Genomic DNA, 22,041 nt, shown 5'->3' on the forward strand with positions numbered 1-22,041 from the left:
GAACAAGTTTTATGCCTTCCAAAGTTTGAAGCGGAGGGTTTCTGTTAGCGGGGACTGTCAAGATCCATGACGTCACGCTTCCGACTGCTCCCGAAGTTTTTCCCTTCACTGAGACCTTTACAGACAAAAATCAGCGCCCGGGAGCACAATCTGCCACTGACATGAAGACTGGTGGCTGGCGTTTTGTAGCGTTTTCAACTGTCAACAATATGGATACCACAGATGACCATCACATACGGAGCGTGAGAAAGACCCTGTCAACCCGAGCTTTCCCTCCTGTCTTCACCTTTAGGCCCTCTCTCCACAGTCTATAAACATCGCCGGGAGGTCTGAGGTCTTCAGAGTTGAAGTTGGACCACGTGTCCCATTTACCCGGGACCTACTGTAAAATAGCATTTGTAGAATCTACATGAGAAGGACGCTCAGACCCAGCCCTGATCTCCTGCTGCATACGCTTGCAAATTACATACAATTATTGGTTTTAAGGACGGATACTCAGACCAGGGACCTTGTTGTCATGATACAGCAGTGATCCTAGATCCCTGAAGTGAGGGAGGGAGGGAGGGAAGAAGAATTGGTGTTTTATGCTGATCCAGCAACTAAGGCTATATCACAGCAAGGCAGCCAGACCTGTAAACATGCAGAGAAAGATCAGCGTGCCCAAGACGAGAACTGAACCTTGGACAGCCAACCCTCACTGTGCTGGTGACAGGCGTTGAGTCACCGGACCGCCTCAGATCCGTGGAGTGAAAGAAGAGTGTCTTAATCTTGACTATGAATGACCCTAAATTCACTGGACTGTTCAATTAAAGATATTAATTATGTTGAAACTAATGGCGTTTAAATTTTTCTTCATGCCCCAAGCCAGACATAAATAGGCAATCTTTCTTTTGTTGTTGAAAGAATACGCACGTCACGAACAAATGTAGTTTGATGACATCTGTCTGTGGCATTGATACAAAACACTGCGCTAATAAGGGAACTAAAAAGAGTTAATTGAATAGTTTTAGTTTCATTGCTTTATTTTACACAAAAACACACTCGTGGCCATACCTTTTCTGTAATCCCAACATTGACATTCCGGGAGGTCATGTTGACAATTGTATTCAAAAGACTTTGTAATCAATAAGATCATGTAAGAGCGATGTGTCCTACACCCAAGTTTTAGCTTGTTTCTGTATCTCCGTTATGTTCTTTTATTCTTTCTTACATTTTTTTTCTTCTCCTGTTCGCGTCTAAAGGCATGCATTTGCAGTGCCGGTCATCAATGGCTGGGATGAAACGGCATCCTTTATATCCAGCAATACCATATCGATCCCCTGCTGTGTACAACAGCAACCCCAGCAGCATTTTCCCACGGCGCCATTTTGCCTGCGATCGATGCCAACTCGCAGACATTCAAGATGGCGGTCATCCGCATCCACTCGCTTCTCAAATGCTTCAATCGTTCCACTGCCATTTCCTCGTCCCATCGGGGGTGTTATGGCGGATAAACTGTCTTCCTTTCTGCAGCTCTCTCAATTGAACCCCAGAAAAAAGAAATTGGATCTCTGCTTGGCGCCTCTGACAAGAACTAGAATTTTTCACAGCCATGGATAGCTATTCCTTCGCGTTCACTGGTCCATCATGGCCGACTCAGGTGCGTGGTTTCCTCTCACAGTTCACTGATGCGTTCAGTGCCTTCTCTAAACACATCGCACCGACCTACCGCCACGACCGATGCGAGAGGTAACATCTTTATCCATTTATAATGTCTTTGGTAGCTTGTTTGATTTATTCATCTGTCTGAATTTTATACATTCTAAAATATGTAAGAAAGAGAGAGAAATCCTGCCGTCTTCACAGTAAATTGTTTGTAGATACAAACATGAGATTTAATAAAATTACTAGCAATATAAATACTACTTTACCATAATTGCTATTAGTGACCGTGCACACCTTAGAAACCATCTTTTACTTGTACTGTTCAGGTGAGTGTAGGTAGCATCATGACGTCATACTAGTGTATGTGTCTTGGTAACGCTCATGACGTAGAAGAAAGTTGCACTGATTAGGCATCTGCACATAACACTCATATTTTCATCCTTCTCCCAAAATCGATAAAACAATAGTATTGGAACATAGGTAAGGCAATAATATACTATTGATATGTACACAGCTTTCATTATCTCTTCTTTCCTTCCTATTTGTTTTTGTCATCTATTCTTGCCATCAGGACAACAACATGTGGCCACAGGATTTTTAGTTTCTGTGAAGCGAAACGATGGAACTCTCTCCCTTTCCATATCCGCCACCTACCCACTATTGAATCCTTTAAACGTGCACTGAAAACTCACCTCATCCTTGGGTGTTACTTGCAACAACAGTCCACACAATGCTCGTCCTTTGTCACACCCTTCCCCCCTTTTCCGCTCTTTGCTACTTCCCTAACCGCCTTCCTTTTGCATAATAACGATACTCTCAGTCCTTGGTACTTGGTTTCTCTTTACGTTTTTTAATATCTGTCTTTTATTCGTTATCGGTAATGTTGTTTATCCTTCCGTCGTTCACATGTTGTTTGCTTGTTCTTCTGTCCCTCGTATGTTGTCCATGTCTCGTTCTTGTTCTTAAGCGCTAAGTACGCAGGAGTGTGAGTATGCGCAATATAAATTCTGCATATTATTATTATTTCTTCAGAATCTTCATCGAGTTTGAATGGAAATTTCGTTCAGCATGTATTTAACTCAAACAGCTGTTCAAAGCCAAAGGCTAAGAATGTGCTGGAGGACCTGCGGTATGGTCCCTACAAAACTGAGTAGATAGGAACATTAATCCCCAATGTCTACATCGTTGACAGGTGCCAAACATTATCAGTCACACAGGCGGCGTCAGCGATTACATGTTATCTTTCCGGAGCTGTTGATTCGTCACGGTTCATACAGATTTGTTGATGGAGTCAGTAGTATCCAGGGATGGGGAGTAGCTGTAGCCTAGCTACAGCTACTGTAGCCGGCTACAAATTTTGTAGCTTGTAGCTTAGCCGGCTACAAATTAAAAAAGTAGCTTGTAGCCGTAGCTACATTTTAGAAAGTAGCTGTAGCTTGGCTACATGTTGGCTACTTTCACGACTGTAGCACTCTAGTAGTGTACAAAGTATAATGTCTTTGGGTTGTAGATTTGCATCTATATTCCAGAATGTTCAGCACGGCAGCAATGTAAAAGATAGAATGTCTTTGTGCGAGGGAGGAAATGATGTTCAACAATGTAGCGATGTTCAAAAATGTCTTTATTGCGACGAAATAGAATGTCTGTGCTAGAATGTTCGAGGGGAGGGAGAATAAATAGCAGGGCTGACAGTGGTGTGGGACCTCTTTGTGAATTGGAGAGAGAGAGAAGTTAGGCCAGCTGCTGAGAAAAAGATACTGAATTAAAGAAAACTTCAGTGTGGAATTCAATCTCTGTGTTATTTCTGGTACGACAGCCCACTCTACGTAGCCATTTGACGTGTTGGTTACACGACCATTCGTCGACAGCGTGTCAGCAAGACGACGACAGCCACTGCTCTCACTGCTCGGTGTCTTGACAGCCAGACACCACGTGTCTCGAACGCTCAGTAACCGGAAGTACCGGGTCGTCCATGTGGCGGGAGCGATTTGAAAAACGAAGATGGACGTACCCATCAATTTCCAGCCTTATTTGAAATTTTTCACATTTTGCGAAGCCACAAAATGTGGGTATAGTTTCAAATGCAAGAATTGTTGAGAGATTGTTCAGTCTGGCAGGACTTATCATGACAAAAGCTGCGCACTAGGGTGACAGACAGCAACTTCGAGGCCAAAGTTCTGGTCAAATTCAATTCCATGAAGGACTAAAAGAATGTAGATTTGTTTTAAGGTTACCGGTACACTCCAAAAATTAAAATCCATATTTTAAATATCTTTAAGGGTTTTTAAATATCGAGTAACAAAATAACATAAATATAGCACTTTAAAACTGTTTTTGAGTACCTAAAGTGAAAATTGTGACTTTAATCAACGATTTTGTTTCAAAACGTACAAGCATTTAAAAAAACAAATTTACACAATACCATAAGTCATATACCAAAGTTTTGGATTTTTTGTAAACTAGAGGCACTGATAAGAAAACTGATGCATAAGGCGTTTTGATATCTCAAGATTTCTAGGAGATATAAAAAATCAGACATGGTACCCCCGACTCAGTGTGAATGTGGCAATTAAATATTTAGAAAATATTTAGAAAAATGTTAATTTTATCAAAAGTAATGTTTATACCATATTCTCAAATGCATCACTTTGTAGCTTATGCATTTCTAAACAAAATTGCAAAATTTTACTGCTGTAGCACAAGCCAATCTTGAGAAATATGTTTTTATAGTTTAGGACTGGATGTCAAAACGACAAACAGAGAAATTCAAGCTTAAAGATTTAAAATAAATATATCTTGTATCAGATCATTTTTGAAAATATATTCAGTGTTTATATGCTACATTTGACATCCTACTATATCATTAAAGTCTATTCTAGTATGCCAGGACTATACTTTTCACCCTATCAGCTTTTGGAAACAATTAGTTTGTGTTCCTTTCTTTGTTTTCAGTGTCAGTGTTAGAAAAAAAATGCCTTATGATCTGCTTGCCTAAATTAGATTAAGCAGTGTTTTACTTATATTCCATGCAAACTCATTTATTTCAATGGCCTGTTGTTCATTGTCACAGTATTGATAAGAGGTTGACATTTTTCATCACCACATAACCTAACTTATTGAAAATTCCACCAGGTACCTGATACTTAAGCATCTGTTTAGTTTTCATTTCTAAGTAATAGGGAACAAATAGTTATAGAAAACAAATGTTTATCGGAAAACTTATATAATTTCTTTTGTCACTAAAACAGGATGAGAAAAAGATCCAGAAATGTTTAATATAATCGTAAAATATGTGTACTTATTGTGTGAAAAAGGCCGGGGAGGAAGGGTGCAAGGAATGAATGAAAGCATTTATGGATTCACTAAATAAAATTGTCGGTATATCGCAGTTCTCCGTTTCATTATTATAATAAAAACTTTGTAAAGCAAGTAATAGTGTTTTGTGTGTATGTTTGATGTTTGTGTATATTGCTACAGCCAGCTGGCTACAGCTAACTTGTTATAACATCATGCTTTTAAAAGTAGCCAAAAGAAGCTGGCTACATTTTAAAAGTAGCCCAAAGTAGCTGGCTACTTTTTGCAAAATTGTAGCTGTAGTGTAGCCGGCTACATTTTGAAAAAAAGTAGCTGTAGCCTAGCCGGCTACAAATTAAAAGTAGCTTGCCCATCCCTGGTAGTATCGACATAGAATATGCAGCTTGCGACTCGGTGTGTGTAGAAATATTTGGAATCGTTCGAACGATCAGTTCATCCCAGGACATGCGTGCACCTTGCGTGACTGCCCATAGTTCTGTCCCTGTTGGTGCCTGCGTGCATGGCCCGAGTGCGTTACAGAGAAATAAACACAGAGATCAGGAAAGAAAAATAAAGAGGATGGGAATTCAAATTCAAACATTTTAAATGATTAAAAGTTATTCCAGCAATTGTCACCTTTATAGGGTGGGCTGATAATAACTAGCTCTACACTCACCCATCTAATCACCTATCCATCTACACTCCTCTCATCCCCATCCTACATGCTCTTGTGCATGCACAATTTAACCTATGTCCATTCTCCAACATTGCCAACATGATTCACAACTCATTTGACATACATATCAACATCAGCACGCTTGGATATAGGGCAGCGACAGAGAGACAGAACTACAGAGTGAGAAGAGTGAGTGTGCGAGGTTAGTATGTAATTGCAAGCGCGCAAACACACGCACACACACTCATACTTTAGTGCATCTAGGGTCCAATAATGAACAGATAACATAATACCTAGGAGCTTTGTACATCTAGAGGCTAATAATCGAGGTAAAAAAATCACACACACATAATGCTCTGTGCATCTAGCGACAATTAAAGATCAGACCACAAAACACACACATATATATATAATAATTCCTTGGAGCTCTGTGCATCTAGCGACAATTAAAGATCAGGACACAAAAGACGCAGAATTGAATGTGCTCCCTCAGGACCGGCCATTAGCCAGAGCGAGGCCGCTGACATCAGTTCTTTTCACGTGGCACCGCACTATGTCTTCTGTGGCACCGCATTATGTCTTCTGTGGCACCACATTATGTCTTCTGTCCACGTAGCCAGCAGGCTGTAGCGACAATCCCTGCCTGCTTCCCCATCTGCATGTATTCATCGCACGAAGTAATCGAAGTAAAAGGAGATTAGAAAATCAATGGAGTCACTAACCACGCATTTGCCGTAAACCTCTTCATCGTGTTATTCAGAAAAAAATGAATATCGGAAAGGGGAGTGGGGGATGGGGGAGGGGAGGGAGTCAAGTGTCGTGAACAGATTAACGTTCAAGGATTAGTGCTAAGCATATGTTATCTCGCTTTCCTCTCGATCCCTTTCCACATGATGTCAAGTGTGTGTGTGTGTCAGTGAGAGAGACAGAGAGAGGGAGGAATTGCAAATCGCACTCCTCCATCGATTGCGTTACGTCAGTATCAAAATAATGTGTTGTCCTTCACCCATCGAACAAGCATCTAGTGTCAATCCAGTGCCATCAAGCTGTTCATGATATTGTCAATAAAACTTGTAATTGGTTATTATTTCTGGATATTTGTTCAACAAGTTCTAACAGGTTGGTCGGAGTTTTAGAATATTTCTCAGACTGCGTTCGCGTTAAGTGAAGTTGGTAACTGAGACATTATATTCCCTGTTAAAATTCCCACAAAATCAGCCAAACCTCTGTAAGTACTCGTAAAGTCCAACTATATATTAGAAAATGTATTTGCAAGAAAGTTTGGACTTTACATGTTGACCAAATTTCCTTGTCCTGAATGTTCGCCCCCAAACTATGTTCCTGTGACCTTCATATATTGCCCATCTTGATTAGTCAAACTTTAGATGATATTTGCTCGGTTAAGAAGCTATGTATGGCCTTAAGAACAAATTCTCTGTGATGTTATCCCAGATTGCGGTGCTTAATGGACTAGCTCATGTCGAAATGTGTGAGTAGCAGCGGGGTGTGTGTGATTACACAGGGGAACATGAAGAATTAATTATCTTTACAATCAGCGAGAATTATTGTAGTTTATAGAGAAGCATTATATTTAGATGGCAATGCGAGGAAGTTATCTTATCTTTTTCTCTTTTAATGTTAAAAAACAACATCTACAACCGTATGTCCCTAAAATCGACAAGGGAGGAGGGCAGTTGCTGGGGGCGAGGGGGATGCTGGAAATGACTGCGCATGCGTGCTAGCTGTTCGATCGTAAACTTCCGGTTGTTTTCTGTATTGGCGATGCTCGGCTTTATAACACGCGATGGCTCGAGAGATCGAGTAAGTGATGCTTTGTTTGCTTGATCTAAATGTTTTCTGCCTTAATCAACATGTTTTGCCCTGACTTTGTTAGCTCACAGTCAACTTCTAGATGCAGCTTCATTTCCTGAAGTTAAGCGGCTTAGAGAAATGTCACGCGAGAGAGTGTAACTATGTAACTGTAAGACGTTCTGACGACCTTACCATGGCAATGCTCACAAATTTCTGTAAAATACTGGAAAAAGATTTGTTCAGTAACTTTATAAAGGATATATGATTGATCAATTGCAGAATTATTCTAAATTTTGATGAATGTTCTTGGTATATATTTATAAAAATGAACTATTGAATTTTAAATTCATGAATCACAAGGAGTTGTCAGCAGCTCAACAGGTGTTGCACATACTTCCTGGGCGTCAAAAACAGTCGATACTGTTCAATCACATAGAAATATGAGAGACGCTGTTGGGACTGTGTATAAACTAGAAACAGAAGCAAAAATGCTGCATTAGTTTTAAAGTAGTAAATAAAGTTAAGTGATATATTTTTTTCTGTTAGTAGTAGGCAGTGTTTAAAAGGGCATAGCTTTAAAAAAGTATTTTTTAAATAGCAAATCTTCTGCCAGCCATGGATTTTAGGGGGTGAGACTTCAGTTTAAAATAAATGTTACTGAAAGGGTCCTTGCTTAATACTTGGTATAAATTTAAATCTCATCTTTGTCTGATGCTGTTAGACTTTTTTCGATGCTTCTAGATGCCCCTCTCATCTCCATTGCTGTCTTTCCTTCTGAAATCTTTTAAGGGGTCGATACAAATTCAATATTTGGGTCATATAGGAATAGATTTTTAACCTCTTCATTACCAGTTGAGAATGGTCTAGTTTCAGTGCATGTCCTCCTTGGCTTAACATTTGATACACTTGTTTATGGCATTCTGAGCAGCTGAATTTTTCATGCTTGGCATTCCCAGCCTTTCTCAGTCTTATGGAACATTTCCTAGGGTTTCATCTTGATCCCTCTTCCCTACATGCAACCCCTGGCCTCCTTGACATCAAGCACCATGGGCTCCACTATATATGTTTTTACATATGCTATGCAACTGTTTGCCAGCTCTCCACGAACAGAAATTGCTAGCTTTCTCCCCTCCCTCAGTCACTGCTTTTCTAACATCCGAAACTGGATGACTGAAAACCCTTTGAACACTACCTTCTGCTTGGCTGCTTCTTTAAGTGAGTTTAAGCAGCAGCATAAGATTTACCTTTCAAATGATTTTTTCAGGCGGCTTTCAATCTCTCAACTGCACTTAAACTGTTTCACATGATCAGTGCACTCTGCAAGTCTCCAAAACTAAGAATTAATGAATATATTTAGCGATATTTTGGCGATGAAAGACCTGCTTCTTGAATGATGAGTACTGAGCTCACTTTCCCTGGAGGAAATGTACTGTACAAATTCAGTTGTAGTAGTTGTTATTATTGTTATTATTATTATTATTAAGTTATAGCTTTTACTATAGTTTGAAAGCAAAGATAGAGTAAGAATGCCTTCTGGAAAAAGAAAGAGAATTCCAAAGCTGAGATCCGTAAACAGAAAACAAGCAATAACCATTCAAATTACACATTAACATATACAATGCTGATCCTTCACCAACATTTAAGACCTTTTTTAAGGATTATAAAGTTTTGCGTGCATAAAAATCATTGGTGGAACCATTTCTTTTTTTCAAAATCTTCTGTCAAACAAAAAGTTAAGAGTAACATGCAAACAAAACTTTGCAGTCTTGAATACCTTCTATTGAAAATTTATAGACCAACACTACATGCAGAATATTCAGAAGTAAAATAAATAATGTCTGCAGTATCAGATGGAATATTTTCCTGTCGTTTAAAAAAAGATATTTTACCAGTACACTTCGTGCAACTTATTAATCTTTACTTTAGTTATTGTTGTGGCAGTTTATTGGAGTGGTGACAGGTCAATGCTTAAGCAGAGTTACTATGCAACAGCAGGAAAGCAGCTGTTACCTTTTAAATATTTCGATCTTGCAACTCACAGTGTGGAAATTTCATTTTCAAGAAATAGTGAAAGAGTGTGTACTTGAGAGACGAGTGTGTGTACATGAAGTTTTCCACAGAAAGAGAGAGAAAATGAAGAAGAATAAAAAGAATATGATGAGTAATGCGGGGATGTAAGTTGATAGAAAAAATAACTGTCTTGTTATTTTTATTTGCATGCTCTTAGCAAAACAGTATTTAACATTGACAGCTGACCAGTAACTGGAACTTATTAGATTCTATCACATAGTAACACAAAAAGAAGATCAGTATATTACCAATTAACAGATTGGTCTAGTCCATACATTATTTATTTAGATTAAATGACCAGATGCAATCTAATGACATTTTTTTTTCAGATCAGTGCAGATGCGACTCTATTCCCTGAATAAAAGGCGCTTTGTCCTAGTTTTCATCGTGTTTTTTGCCTGCTTTGGCATAAGTTTTCTCGTTGGCATTGCTGGTATGTATCTAGATGTTGCATGTGTGTGTAGTGAGGTAGAACAGTTCTGTGTGTCTCTCTGAGTAGTGTATGCATGTGTTCCAGTGAATTTTTTTCTGAAAAACAGTCTCTGTGTAAAGACTGTTTCCTTCCCCCCATTGTGTTGCAATGCCCAAAGTTTTAAAATGGCAGATTTTCCTCACACCACATTTTCCTTTTTGAAACAGTAAATATTTGTTAGCTGCTTCTTGTATTTTCCTTAAAATTTAGACTGATTTATCTATATTCCATTTTTTGTGATGTTTAGTGGTACAACTTCATGCACACATATGTCAACAGTCAGTTCTTTTTACCGATTATTTTTAGGTCCACCCATTATTGACACTGTAACTGTAAATGGTTCATCAGCTAGCATTCTTCAGTCCAGCAATTTAAAGGTGAGGGAAAGAGAGGCCACTTTGAATTATTTAAAGGGCAGAAATGCTTGCTAATAAAATATTTGCAAGTGTGGCTAATTGGATCAACCAGAATGAAAATGATGGATTTCAAAGTGAATCAGAGACATCTAATGCATATCATTTTCAAATGAGTTGCACTGTTAAACAAATCCAAGGTTTTGAAAACTTAACCATGAAATAATATTGAAAGCTCAACCATGAATAAAATATTGAAAACATAACCATAAAATAATATTGAAAAATTTGGTATTCTCTATGCTTCATTTCTTTTATCATCTTCTCTATTTAAAAAATGTGTTTATCTTTTAAATCATTAAAGTATATCTGCTTATTAAACACTACATTTCATGTACTTGATTCTCTTTTATTTTTAATTAATCATTATTTCATTTGATTTACTGAATTTGCTGTGTGCTTAAACTGTTCACATTACATTACCTTTATTTTGTATTACCTTTTTTTATTTCTAATCCAAGACTGGGCCATATGCACTGCAGTCACCTCCAATGTCATCTTTTCACCAGCAGTTGTGGCTTATAGCGCACATTGAAGTGGACAGCAAGGAAGGTGAGATCAAAATTCAAGTGTCAAACCCATCTGTTGTTTGGTGTCTTTCCGTAACATTGTTGCTGAGGCAGATATGAAGAAAGAAAAAAAAACAAAAATCTGAAGTTTACATCATGCTTTGCAAACTCTGTAGAAATTGTACATAATGTGCCTGTGTACTGTCACAGGGACCACATTTGAGCAGGAGTTTCGCATGGGTATCATCATTAGAGGTTCCAATGGAGATGCACAGACAGTGGTCAAGTCGGACAATCCACAGCTGAGTCCAGAAATGCATAACAGAACCCGCAAGCTGAGATGTAGCCAGGTACCAAACAGTATCTCAAGATTAAAAAACCCCACAAGGCTGCACTGTATTTAAATATAGAAGAGGATTGCAAAATAAAGACATGAATTGCATATCAATTGGGTAAAAGATCCAGTAAGCCAGAGGGTACAGTTTGAAACCAGCACACACAAAATGTCTGCTTGTGTTGCGAGTATGACAGCACCTAATGGTGTGTAAATTCATTTTGGTTTTTCAGGGTTGCCCTTGTCTGTGGTTCACATAAAACTTCACAATTTTGTTGTTTATAGAATGAATATGTGCTTGATAAGACTTGATGACAGAGCTGTTTTAGTGGTTTTAGTATTGCACATAGCTGACCATGCCACGTCCATGCTGCAGAAATGTGATGATCTTATCCTTATGCATCTGGGTTTTTTGGACTTCTCATACTACTACATTACCATCCACTTCTATAACCTGGACCAGGCATCCTTCAATATTCGCAGCATCAGTTTTGATGTGAGACTCATAAAGTTTATTGTTGCTATAGAGAGTAGAATGGAGAATCTTTTCCATATTCTAAAGAAGCAAAATGACCTCAGACTATTAACCATAATTTTTATTATATCAGCTGTTCAGGTTCACTGTCAGCAGTCTTCCGCAAGTTCTTTTCTAATATTTATTCAATGTTCCAAACACAAATTACTTCACATTTAGAGAAGTAGAAGGCAAAGTTTCATTTTATTAAGATTTTTGTTAAAAGCAAAAAGTGATATATATTTTGAATCATGTTTTAAAGATGACTTTACAGTTCAGCAGTAGAAGAAATGTGAGAATTATTCATAAAAGTACTGCTTTGTTTCAGACAATCATCTTTTATTGTCAAATATGTTTGATTCATAAATGTATAAATAATGCATGCTATGTGTTTGGATCAGTTAAAAATATAAAAACAGCCATGCAAAGTACAATAAACACTGTTCTTTTGGCTCTTGATTTAAATTATCCCTTTGTATGCCTTCACGAAAAGCTAAGTTTTGTGATGAGAATTGTCATTAAAGTTTAGGGTGTTTTTTGTTGTTGCAGTTCAAGAGTTACAACACAACCTTTACACAGATTGAGATCTGGATCAGATTTGTCTTTCTTGTGTTGACCTTTTTTTGTACAGTAAGTCTTCAGTTGAAAACCATATGTATTCTTAAAGTTAATACACGCCTAAATGGATGCATTCTTATGAGCATGGATGTCTCACCTGTTTCATTAGTATCATATTTTTCTAGGGTTGTATGTGCATGCCTGTGTGTGTGCAGAAGTAACATGAAAAGAAAAAGCATCCTAAAATACAAAATGTATAATAGATAATAACAGTAAAAGATTTTTTTAATGTCTTGTGATTTTTTTGGAAGAATTCAGACTTCTTTTTTTTTTTGTCAACAGTGTATGTTTGCTCACTCTTTGCGCAAATTTTCGGTTCGTGATTGGTCCATTGAACAGAAGTGGATGTCTATCCTTCTACCTCTACTTCTTCTGTATGATGGTCAGTATTTGCCGTGGTGTTTATTTAAATTTATGCCTGTTGTCTGCAGGCAACTACAGTTTGAAGTCCATTCAAACTTAGCAGTCAATGAACTTTTGCTTTTACTCATCTGCCAAGGGTAAAAATTTCCTTAATTATTTATGCTAAAACTGTCATTGTTGCCAGTCCTTTTAATCAGTGAGTGTTTTAAAAAAAAAAAAAAGTTGATAATGGGCACTTTTAACTTTTAATTTTTGGTTGCTAAAAATAGTTTAAGAAAGAACTATGAATTTTTTTCTAGCAAACTACCTATAACATGGAACATTCCAATATCTGCCCAATATTTTCTAGTCTTTTATCATTTTTCACATTGTGTTTACAGACCCTGTTTTCCCCCTGACATTCCTTGTCAACAGCTGGATCCCAGGAATGTTTGATGGCCTTTTTCAGGCAACTTTTCTCTGTGCTTTACTTTTGTTCTGGTTGTGTGTCTACCATGGTGTAAGACAGGTAATAAACATTGTGCCAGGCACAACAATTATCCAGTCATAAATATGTAACATTATGAGGGAACTTTTGAGAGTAAATGCTGAATTTCTTTATTTAGTGGGAACATTTTGAAAAGAAAAGTAGCAGTAATTTATTTCACTGCAGATGTTTTCAGGACAAAAAAAAAATAAAAGTAATTCTACTATTCTTTGAAGTTTTGTAACCCTTCCTCAGCTAGTTGGAGGTGGGAGCATTGTAGGAAAAGAATGAATTAAAAATTGATGTAATACACCTTGTTGTTAACTTAGGCTACAGATCATTTAGAGGTTTCAAGTTGTTTTAAAACTTCGGTTACTAATAGCAGTGGAATGGTGTGTTTAGACTACCCGTCGCTTTGTGCGTTTCTATCTGCCAAAACTGTTGTTGGTGGGCCTGCTGTGGATAACGGCTGTCACACTGGCATCATGGCAAGAATACAATGAGCTACATGACCCTACTTACTATTATCACCTTGATACCATCAACTTCCTGGTAAGGATCTTTAATGTGATCACATAAATATTGTAGCATATTAAATTAAATACCATTGCTAGACTTGTCTCTGTATTGATCGCTTTGTGACGACTACAACAACTCTGTTCTGCATTGCTTACCTGTGAACTAGTTCATTTGCTTGCATAGAGTTCAGAACAAGGCTGTGCACCTTGTTTTCCATAAACCTGAGCATGAGCACATTACACCTTTGCCAAGGGAACTTCATTGGTTGCCAGCAACATTTCATACACAGTATCAAATTTCAACTCTAGTTTTTTGCCATTTTGAGGGTACACTTTGGGCTATCTTTCTGCAAATCTGACCACATATTTTCCTTCTAGGCTGCTCCATTCCTCTAAAGACAAGTTTCTGGCCATCCCTAGTATTAATTTTTGATAGGTGTATGTTTGCCTTTTGCTGCCTAAGCTGTCTGGAATTTCCTTCCAGCTGAAACATGCATTGTTAGCATTTAAAAAGCCACTGAAGACATACTTGCTCCGTATATTCTTGTTTTGATAATGCAGAATCGTGTTGTACATTGTTTATGATACAGTGTGTGAAATATTTTTGTAATCACTGTATAAGTAATCTTCATCATGATTATTAAGTTTTAAATGCTTGTTGCATGATATGTGTGTGTGAGAGAGATGGGGGTAGATTCATATTTAATTTATTCTTTCCTTTCATTTTGTTTGTTATTTGTATAAATGATGATTTTGTTTGTAAAATTTCCTGCAGGGTTTCAAGATTTTTTTCTTTGTGGTTGGTGGAATCTACTTATTGTACCTGGTCTACCTGCTGATAAGAGCATATGCTGAGCTTCGCCTGATGCCATACTTTGGTATGTCTATGCCTGTGATGAAGTTTGATATTGTTAAAACCTTACTGTACAAATAATCAGCTGTTCTTGCAACTTTATTTTTGCTCAGAAAAACTGACAATAACATACCTAAAACTGGTTTAGTCTTTTGTTTTTCTAGATCTGTATGTACTCTATAATTGTACCCCTATGATATTATCAGGGGTTACACTTCTCTTTTTTTCAGACCTGCGCCTCAAGTTCCTGACTGCACTCATGCTCATTGTTATAGGCATAAGCATTGCCATTGTTGTTCTCCGATTTGGTGGAGGTGTGCTGCAGGATAACTTTGTTGCCGAGTTGTCTACCAACTACCAAAATTCAGCAGAATTTGTTTCCTTCTATGGTCTCCTTAACTTTTATATGTTCACCATGGCTTTTGTATACTCTCCATCTGCAAATGCTTTGTATGGTGAGTGATAATTTGCAGTGGACTTTGCTGAGTGGTTGTAGTAGATTATATGCTACCCATTGAAAAATTTTGCTTTAAATCTTTGGAAATGAAATTTTGATGTAAACATTCAATGCAACAGGTGGCTGATAGAAGAGTGCAGAAGCTGTGAATGTTTTGAAAGAAAGAGAACTTTAAGCAATGTGTAATATTTGAAGAAATTATAGACATTTCCTGCTGGCCATGAAAGTTTATTTTAAAAAATGAAGAAAAGGTACAGTTACATATTTCCACATTGCATAATTAGCAGACTTGCTCAGTGTCTTTTAACAACTATCAATTAATCCAATGAGGGTAACAACTCCTACATTACTTGATAAAGTAGTTGACTTCAGGGTGAGTGAAAATGCAGAAATTGAGCATGAAGATTTTATTAAAATATGAAGGGAAATATTTTTTCAGGAATCATTATACAACCTTTACTATGACCATAATTTCTTTATTCAAACTCAGTATCTAAATATCCTGCTGACATATTACAACACAAGTTCTCAAGTGGTTTGTATCCAGAATGTATCAGCACCTATCTATTGACCGGCCTACCTTATTTCATACTCAAGAAAGACAAAGTATTTTAATGGAAACAAAGCACTTTTCATGTGAAGTACATATTTTTTAATTTTACAGAGTCGCATTTCAAGGACAATCCTGCACTATCAATGCTGAATGATTCTGATGAGGAGGTTCATTATTCGTAAGTACATTTAAGACCCGTGAAAGCAAATGATAAAAAGCTCTTTGTGGGGTTTGAGGGCTTCTCCCTAATATTTTAGTATTTTCGCTGAAACAGGGACAGAAAACTAAGCCCAAAGGTGGTGGTAAAATTGATGAGGACTAGGTTAGTGAGGGTGATAAATAGGATATTGTGTATGTGAGATCTCTGTCATTGACAATCTTTTGTTTTAAAGCAGTATATAAATCATTACTTTTTGCTTTTCTCTGCTGTTTACATATGCAACCCATTCTTGTATGTTGATTTCTTATTTTTATAAAGTTTTGTTTCACCACAGCGAAGTCCCATACTGAAACTGTCTAATTAACAAACTATAAGGAGGCAGACATTTAAAGAAAATAATCCAGTCCTTCAGTAGGTGTGCAAAATTTTCACATTAAGGTTTTGAAGAGGAGTGTTACAAAAGTTCTCTTCTCATCTGCACAGCTCTGATACGGAGGAGACCAGTCTGTCCAACACCACCAGGCGTCATGACAGCGATGAAGAACATTTCCGGTAGCTCCATAAAACAAAGAATGATGGCACAAAACCATTGTCTTTTCAGGAGAGATTGTAATTTTGATGATTGAAAGAGCAAATGCTTTATGCATGATGATTGATACTGTTCCTTGTCACATTTTAAATATTTACCTGGGTAAATATGATGCAGGTTCACTGCCCACTGTAGCTTTTACCTCTCCATTTCGCAGTTACCCCAGGTGCAATATGTTAATGAGTGATTGGTTTTGTATGAGTGTGTTCATGTGATGTTTTGCTTTCTTGACTGTGCTTCCAGAGGCAAGACTTCAGGAAGAAATAGAATCTGGAAAAATGTTGTTTGCCTGCATCTGAGAAATTGTTGTCAGATTTTAATGTTCAGGACAAGATGAGGTTCTGAAATCGTACAGTATTTCTGTTAGACTTTCAAGAGTGTTCTAGGTGCAAAGATTCATTGTTCATATATGTTTGGTGGTACACTGCAGTATGAAATCCAATTCATGCCAAAACTTCTCTTTATTGCACCTATAAATGGATTTCAATGAAAGAAGAACTAACAGAATCAGAAATGGCGTAAAGTAAATGCTGTCATGAAATTCTGTTGAACAAGTGTTATCTTTCTGTTACATATTACTTATTTACACAAGAGCTTTTAGAATCATTTGACTACTATAAATAGTGTCACATTTATTCATTAAAATTAAATTATAAGGAAAGTTCTTAAAATGCCTTGAGAAGAATGTCATTGTCATATTAAAGACAAAAGTATGTATTTGCACACATGCGCACAGATATATATACACTCGTCCCTTTTCTTGTAGTCTTGTTCCTTTGTCTACTTTCTGTTCACAGCCTTCTTTTTTTTTTTTTACAGAAACATGCTGACTGGTTGAAAATTGAAATATAAATTTACTATGAATAGCTATCATAAAATAGTGTAAACCTAAAGTAGTCAACAAAATATGCATGGAAATAGCTGAATGATGTGTACTAGCTGCTACAAACACTGTCTTGAAATGATGATATAGTACAAAGTTGTAGAGTTAGTTTTAAAATGAAACTGAAGAAAATGATTTTCTTAGCAACAAAGTAAAAATTAGTTGCTGTTTGCAAAAGTTGTTGACACTATTAAGATGCTTCTTATGCAGTGTTGTTTGGTGAAATAGGGCTGTTTTAAAAGGAAGTTTGTTGTCATGTTTAACACATCTTTTTAAGTTTTATCCTTGATTGGAAATATGCAAGAATATAATTGACCCATTTTTTTCTATGAGAAAGATACGAGAAAGACACTTATTGTGAATTAATTTTGAACCTTTTACTTAAAACCAAATTATATATAGAGATTTTTTTGCTATGCACTCTCTGATTAAAAAAAGAAAAGAAAAAGTAGTGCTCCTTAATTGAGCTGGGTTCCTCACGAGGCCAAGAACTTGCATGAGAAGGCAGTGAAAGGAGAATGGATTATCACTGCTGTACTGGCTTCACACAGGTCAGTTTCCCAATAACCAATACTAATCTACAGCATGAGTGCCTTGACTGGCTGATTCCAGCTATCACTCCATCATCAACCACTCTTTGTCGGCAGTTGCTGTACCTTCATTGTTTAAGCATGCTGGATCTGTTGGCTGTGTTTGATACACTTTATCATGAAGTCCCTCTCCAGCGTCTTTTTATTTTTGGTCTCCCCAGATATAACAGAAACATCATCTCTCTGGTCCTACCTGGTTGACTACACCCTTCTGTAGTACTGTAAGCAGTGTAAGGCACCATACCTTCACATACTACTTTAAAGTATGAGTTGTCTCGAAGCTCAGTTTTTGGGCCTCTTTTATTCACTGTGCACCTCCAACCACTTACGCCTGCAGTATCACATGCATGTTGATAAGTTAGCCATTGGTCTTGCTTCTCAGCTTCAGCAAGTCTTCATCAACCACACAGGCTGTGAACATAGCTCATCCCCAAGTTTATTTATAGGCAAATTAAAAGAACAATAAGTTTTGTGTAGGTAACAGGAATTGGAAGATCACGTTAATAGTAGTGAGAGGTTGTCTTTTTATTCTACATATGGGATCTCAGGAACTTCAAAATATTTGAAAATGAATTTAGAGTACTATTTGCTAACAGTTTTTAGCTAAATTTAGAGTGTGTCCAATATTGTAGTCCATTATTTTTAGCACAGAAGACAGTGCACATGATCTCCTCTGTCCATTATGTAAAATAAATGAAGAAGATGAAATTCACTACCTTTTGTGTTAAAGCCTTACAGCATCTCAGAGTAAGATTCATACAAAGAAAATGGTATATATAAATTGAAACAATTTTAAAATCAGTTTTTATTGGTTTCAACAAATGAAAAAATTATAAGGAATCTGGCATTATATTTTTTCTATGCTTTTCAGTTTAGAAAGCCTAAAGTGAAAGATTACTCAAAGTAATTGTTTTGAAGGCATTGTTTGCAGTTCTAGCTTTAAATATCTATGTACTATTAAATATAATATTGCATTGTCATTGTTGTTTGCTCCCTTTCTATGGAGCAATGGCCATTGAATAAACAATCAATTCATTAGGTCTGCACCAAAACACAGCACAATGAATGACGACAAAACTGAAACCGTTACAGTAGCCTTTGCAAATAAACGGATATGTGTACCATCCTCTCCCACCTTACTTTCATTTTTCCCAGACTTAAAAATCCTTGTTGTTATTCTTAACACGTCATTGTCTCATGAATTTCACATCAATGGAGCTTGAAGGGCTATTGTCCTTGAGCTTCACAGGATCCATCACCTCCAGTCCTGAAGTTTCCAACATCATGTCTGTTTTTGTATTGTCTAAACTGGATTGCTGCAGCTTTCCATTTCTTGATCTTCTTAACTGCCTACTGAGCAATTCCAAAGTACTCAGGCCAGACTCCTGCTGCTCGTATTATTTTCTTGGTATTTTTTTTTAAGGTAAACTTGTCATGCTACACCCCTTGCTCTTTGGCTTGCTTGTGTTGCCCTCATCTGTTTCACACATGAGACAAGAAAAATTCAGTAAGTGCTTCTTCTCCTCGGGCCCCATCATTTGGAATTCTCTGGCCTTTTCTCTTCAAACTGTTTGGTTTCAAAACCCGCCTCTTTAAGAAATATCTTTCAACCAAAAGTGAACTTCTGCTTGTTGGTTCTTCATCTTCATCTATTACACTTTGTTTTGTGTTTGCCACTGTGTTGTTCATTTGCTGCCACTCTTCTTTGTCGTATGGTCAGTTGTGTGACTATCAGTTTATTTGTAGTATTTACTGCACAGTGCATGGCGCTTGCCTTCACATAGGGACATGCTCTTTACAAATTGTATTATTATTAACCAAACAAATGGGAAAAAATAGTCTGATCATGTGTAGAATATGATGTAATTTCATTTGAGGTAAATCCCATTGATGGTAATGATGATTCTCACCATCTCTTCTTACTGCAGTAAGAAATGTTGGCAAAAAATCTTTCAAACAAAACTGAATCATGTTTCTAATTCTGAATCTTACAGGTATTCTTGAACACTGGTCTCATTTAGTTGAGCTATTATGTTTATGTACTAACAAGCCATGTTTTCCACCCAAAGATTTTAGAAAGGACTGCATGTCCATATCTTAGGCATGCACTGTTCACCACACGTACAACCTGTGAGGACAGTTTTTAAACAATCCAAACAGTGCAATATGCACTTTAGCAGTTAATAAGTTTGAAATTTTTGCTAACCCAGAGACTTTTTAACCATGGATTTCACCTCTTTATGATGATTTGACTAAAGAAGGAAAATCATATTAAGGGTAAATGATTCATGGAGTGAATATAATGTCCTGCAAAGATTGAATGATGTACATCTTTATTTAAATACTTGCCATGTATGTGATGCAGCAAGATTCACCATTTGCATCGTTTGAGATAATTGTCATTTAACAGCCCATTTGAGAAAAAAACCCCAGCTTTGTGGTTTTGTTGTTGTTGTTTTGGAAATCATATGACATGATAATCTGGACCCGGCTGTGAATAATTGTCAGTGACATTTTGTTTATTTCCTGAAACATTTCTGAGACTTACAGATTAAATCCAGTTGTGATATGCTCACCAGCATCTCGTTGACACAGAAGAGCCATGCATTCATTTGATCAACACCCATTTACATGGATGAGCTCAACAGATCTCACATAATAGGCCACAAATAAGTCAATGTGTTCATCAGAAATAAAAATGTCTTGTTTACTGATTCTATGATTTTGCATCACATTGCTGAGAGGACTGTAGGGCTTTTTCTGGTTTTCTGTTTGATTCAATAACTTTTATTTTCTATCACCATTGGAGGTAGAGTGTGATTTTTTAAGATAGGTAAGCTCATATGTTGCTGACTATAGATGTATTTGGTGTCTTCTTTATCATAGCCTTACTAAGGCTTTTCACCATGAAAGCAACTTAAGTCAGTGAGTCATCTCTTGGCTGGCATCTGTTTTTGGGGGAGCACATGGATAGATGCTGTAGCTGACAGGGCCTGCCACTCTTGCAGGCATCTAGATACCAAATTTTGTTGAATATCATGCAAGCTTCCCACTGAAATTGATGGAATGCAAAAAAATGCAAAGGATTTGATAGGCTTTGTTGAAAATCTGTTAATGTCATGGTGACCCTTATTGATCTTTTGACTAATGCAGTACTGTGATCATGTTTTCCCTTTTTTTAGTGTATTTTTTGTTGTTGTTTCTGGTTTCTTATCCTTTATTGTGGCTACTATATTCCACAACTTAAAAAATAGATATGATACCTCCAGTATATTTGTCTTTATGATGACTTTTAAGAGTTTTATTTCCCTTATTTTACCTTTGGTGGGTTTTCACATGGAGCAATAAAAAAAAACGTTAAAAAATAAAATATGCAGTTTGAATGAATAATAGTGCTGAGTGGTGGAAGCAAAGGAATTGCAAGCATTGGGTTACATTCAGTCATTATGTGTTTTTTGTGTGTACATGCTGAGATCTACTCATATGTGCTTAATTATAGTATGTAAATGTTCAGAAGGCTTGGGAGGAGGCATTAGTACTGTTGAATGCTCCACTTTTACAGACTGGGTGGCACATATTGTTTGATAATGTTTTAGTTGTATTGGTGTAAGCATGGGTCATTTTCTTACCAACATTTAGAAATTAGAAGTGTATTGATTCATGATCTTTTATCTGTTTTATGCTTTTTACTACTATGATTTTATGTTTGCTTTTGAAACAAGTACACTTGGATTACAGATTGAAATATTCATATTTATAGACACTTGAATCTTGCTTGGGGTTCAAAGCAGAAATGAACAGATAACCTGATGCAACAGTTTGATCATGATTAGGATTGTCAGCTCACACCATTTTTTTCTTTTCATGAGGAGAGGGTTGGGCATGGGATGAGAGTTGACCAAGATCTTATGAAATGCATCACATGTTCTACTTTGATTCTTAAAAGCAGATTAGGTGGAAAGGTTGTGTATCTGTTTGAACATGAATAAGTTTGTTCTATGTGCATTTGTGTGCTTGTGGAATAACAAAAATCACCAAAACAGTTGCACACAGAAGGATTATCATAAGGCTAGATAAGAAGTATAAGTGCAGTTGAAATTCCAAATCGAGTGCAATAGTACACTATTTAATTGTGTATTTATGTTGTTCCAAATCTTAGTGTTTAGTGCTATACATTACATTCCAAATAAATCACTGAACAATAATGCTAAAATTTGGCTTGAGGTTGTCTTTCTGTAAGCTTCTCCATGATG

At 36.8% G+C, this 22,041-nt stretch overlaps 1 protein-coding gene across 3 annotated transcripts; it reads left to right on the plus strand.

Moving 5' to 3' along the window:
- The first annotated feature begins 1,392 nt into the window (after positions 1-1,392).
- On the plus strand, positions 1,393-21,993 carry LOC112565796 (transmembrane protein 181-like). Of its 3 annotated transcripts, none has more exons than XM_025241570.1 (14): positions 1,393-1,728; positions 9,826-9,929; positions 10,275-10,345; positions 10,843-10,933; positions 11,101-11,240; positions 11,601-11,720; positions 12,288-12,368; positions 12,639-12,738; positions 13,100-13,227; positions 13,588-13,737; positions 14,479-14,581; positions 14,787-15,011; positions 15,678-15,744; positions 16,210-21,993. In XM_025241570.1, the coding sequence occupies exons 1-14, from the start codon at positions 1,592-1,594 to the stop codon at positions 16,280-16,282; spliced, it is 1,590 nt and encodes a 529-aa protein (XP_025097355.1). In that variant the 5' UTR covers positions 1,393-1,591; the 3' UTR covers positions 16,283-21,993. The 3 variants fall into 3 exon arrangements, with proteins under 3 accessions (XP_025097355.1, XP_025097356.1, XP_025097354.1); XM_025241571.1 differs by lacking the exon at positions 1,393-1,728 and adding an exon at positions 7,355-7,435; XM_025241569.1 differs by lacking the exon at positions 1,393-1,728 and adding an exon at positions 9,499-9,600.
- Positions 21,994-22,041: the final 48 nt, after the last annotated feature.

Source organism: Pomacea canaliculata, linkage group LG6 (genome assembly GCF_003073045.1).
Source record: "Pomacea canaliculata isolate SZHN2017 linkage group LG6, ASM307304v1, whole genome shotgun sequence".
Classification (NCBI taxonomy): domain Eukaryota; kingdom Metazoa; phylum Mollusca; class Gastropoda; order Architaenioglossa; family Ampullariidae; genus Pomacea; species Pomacea canaliculata.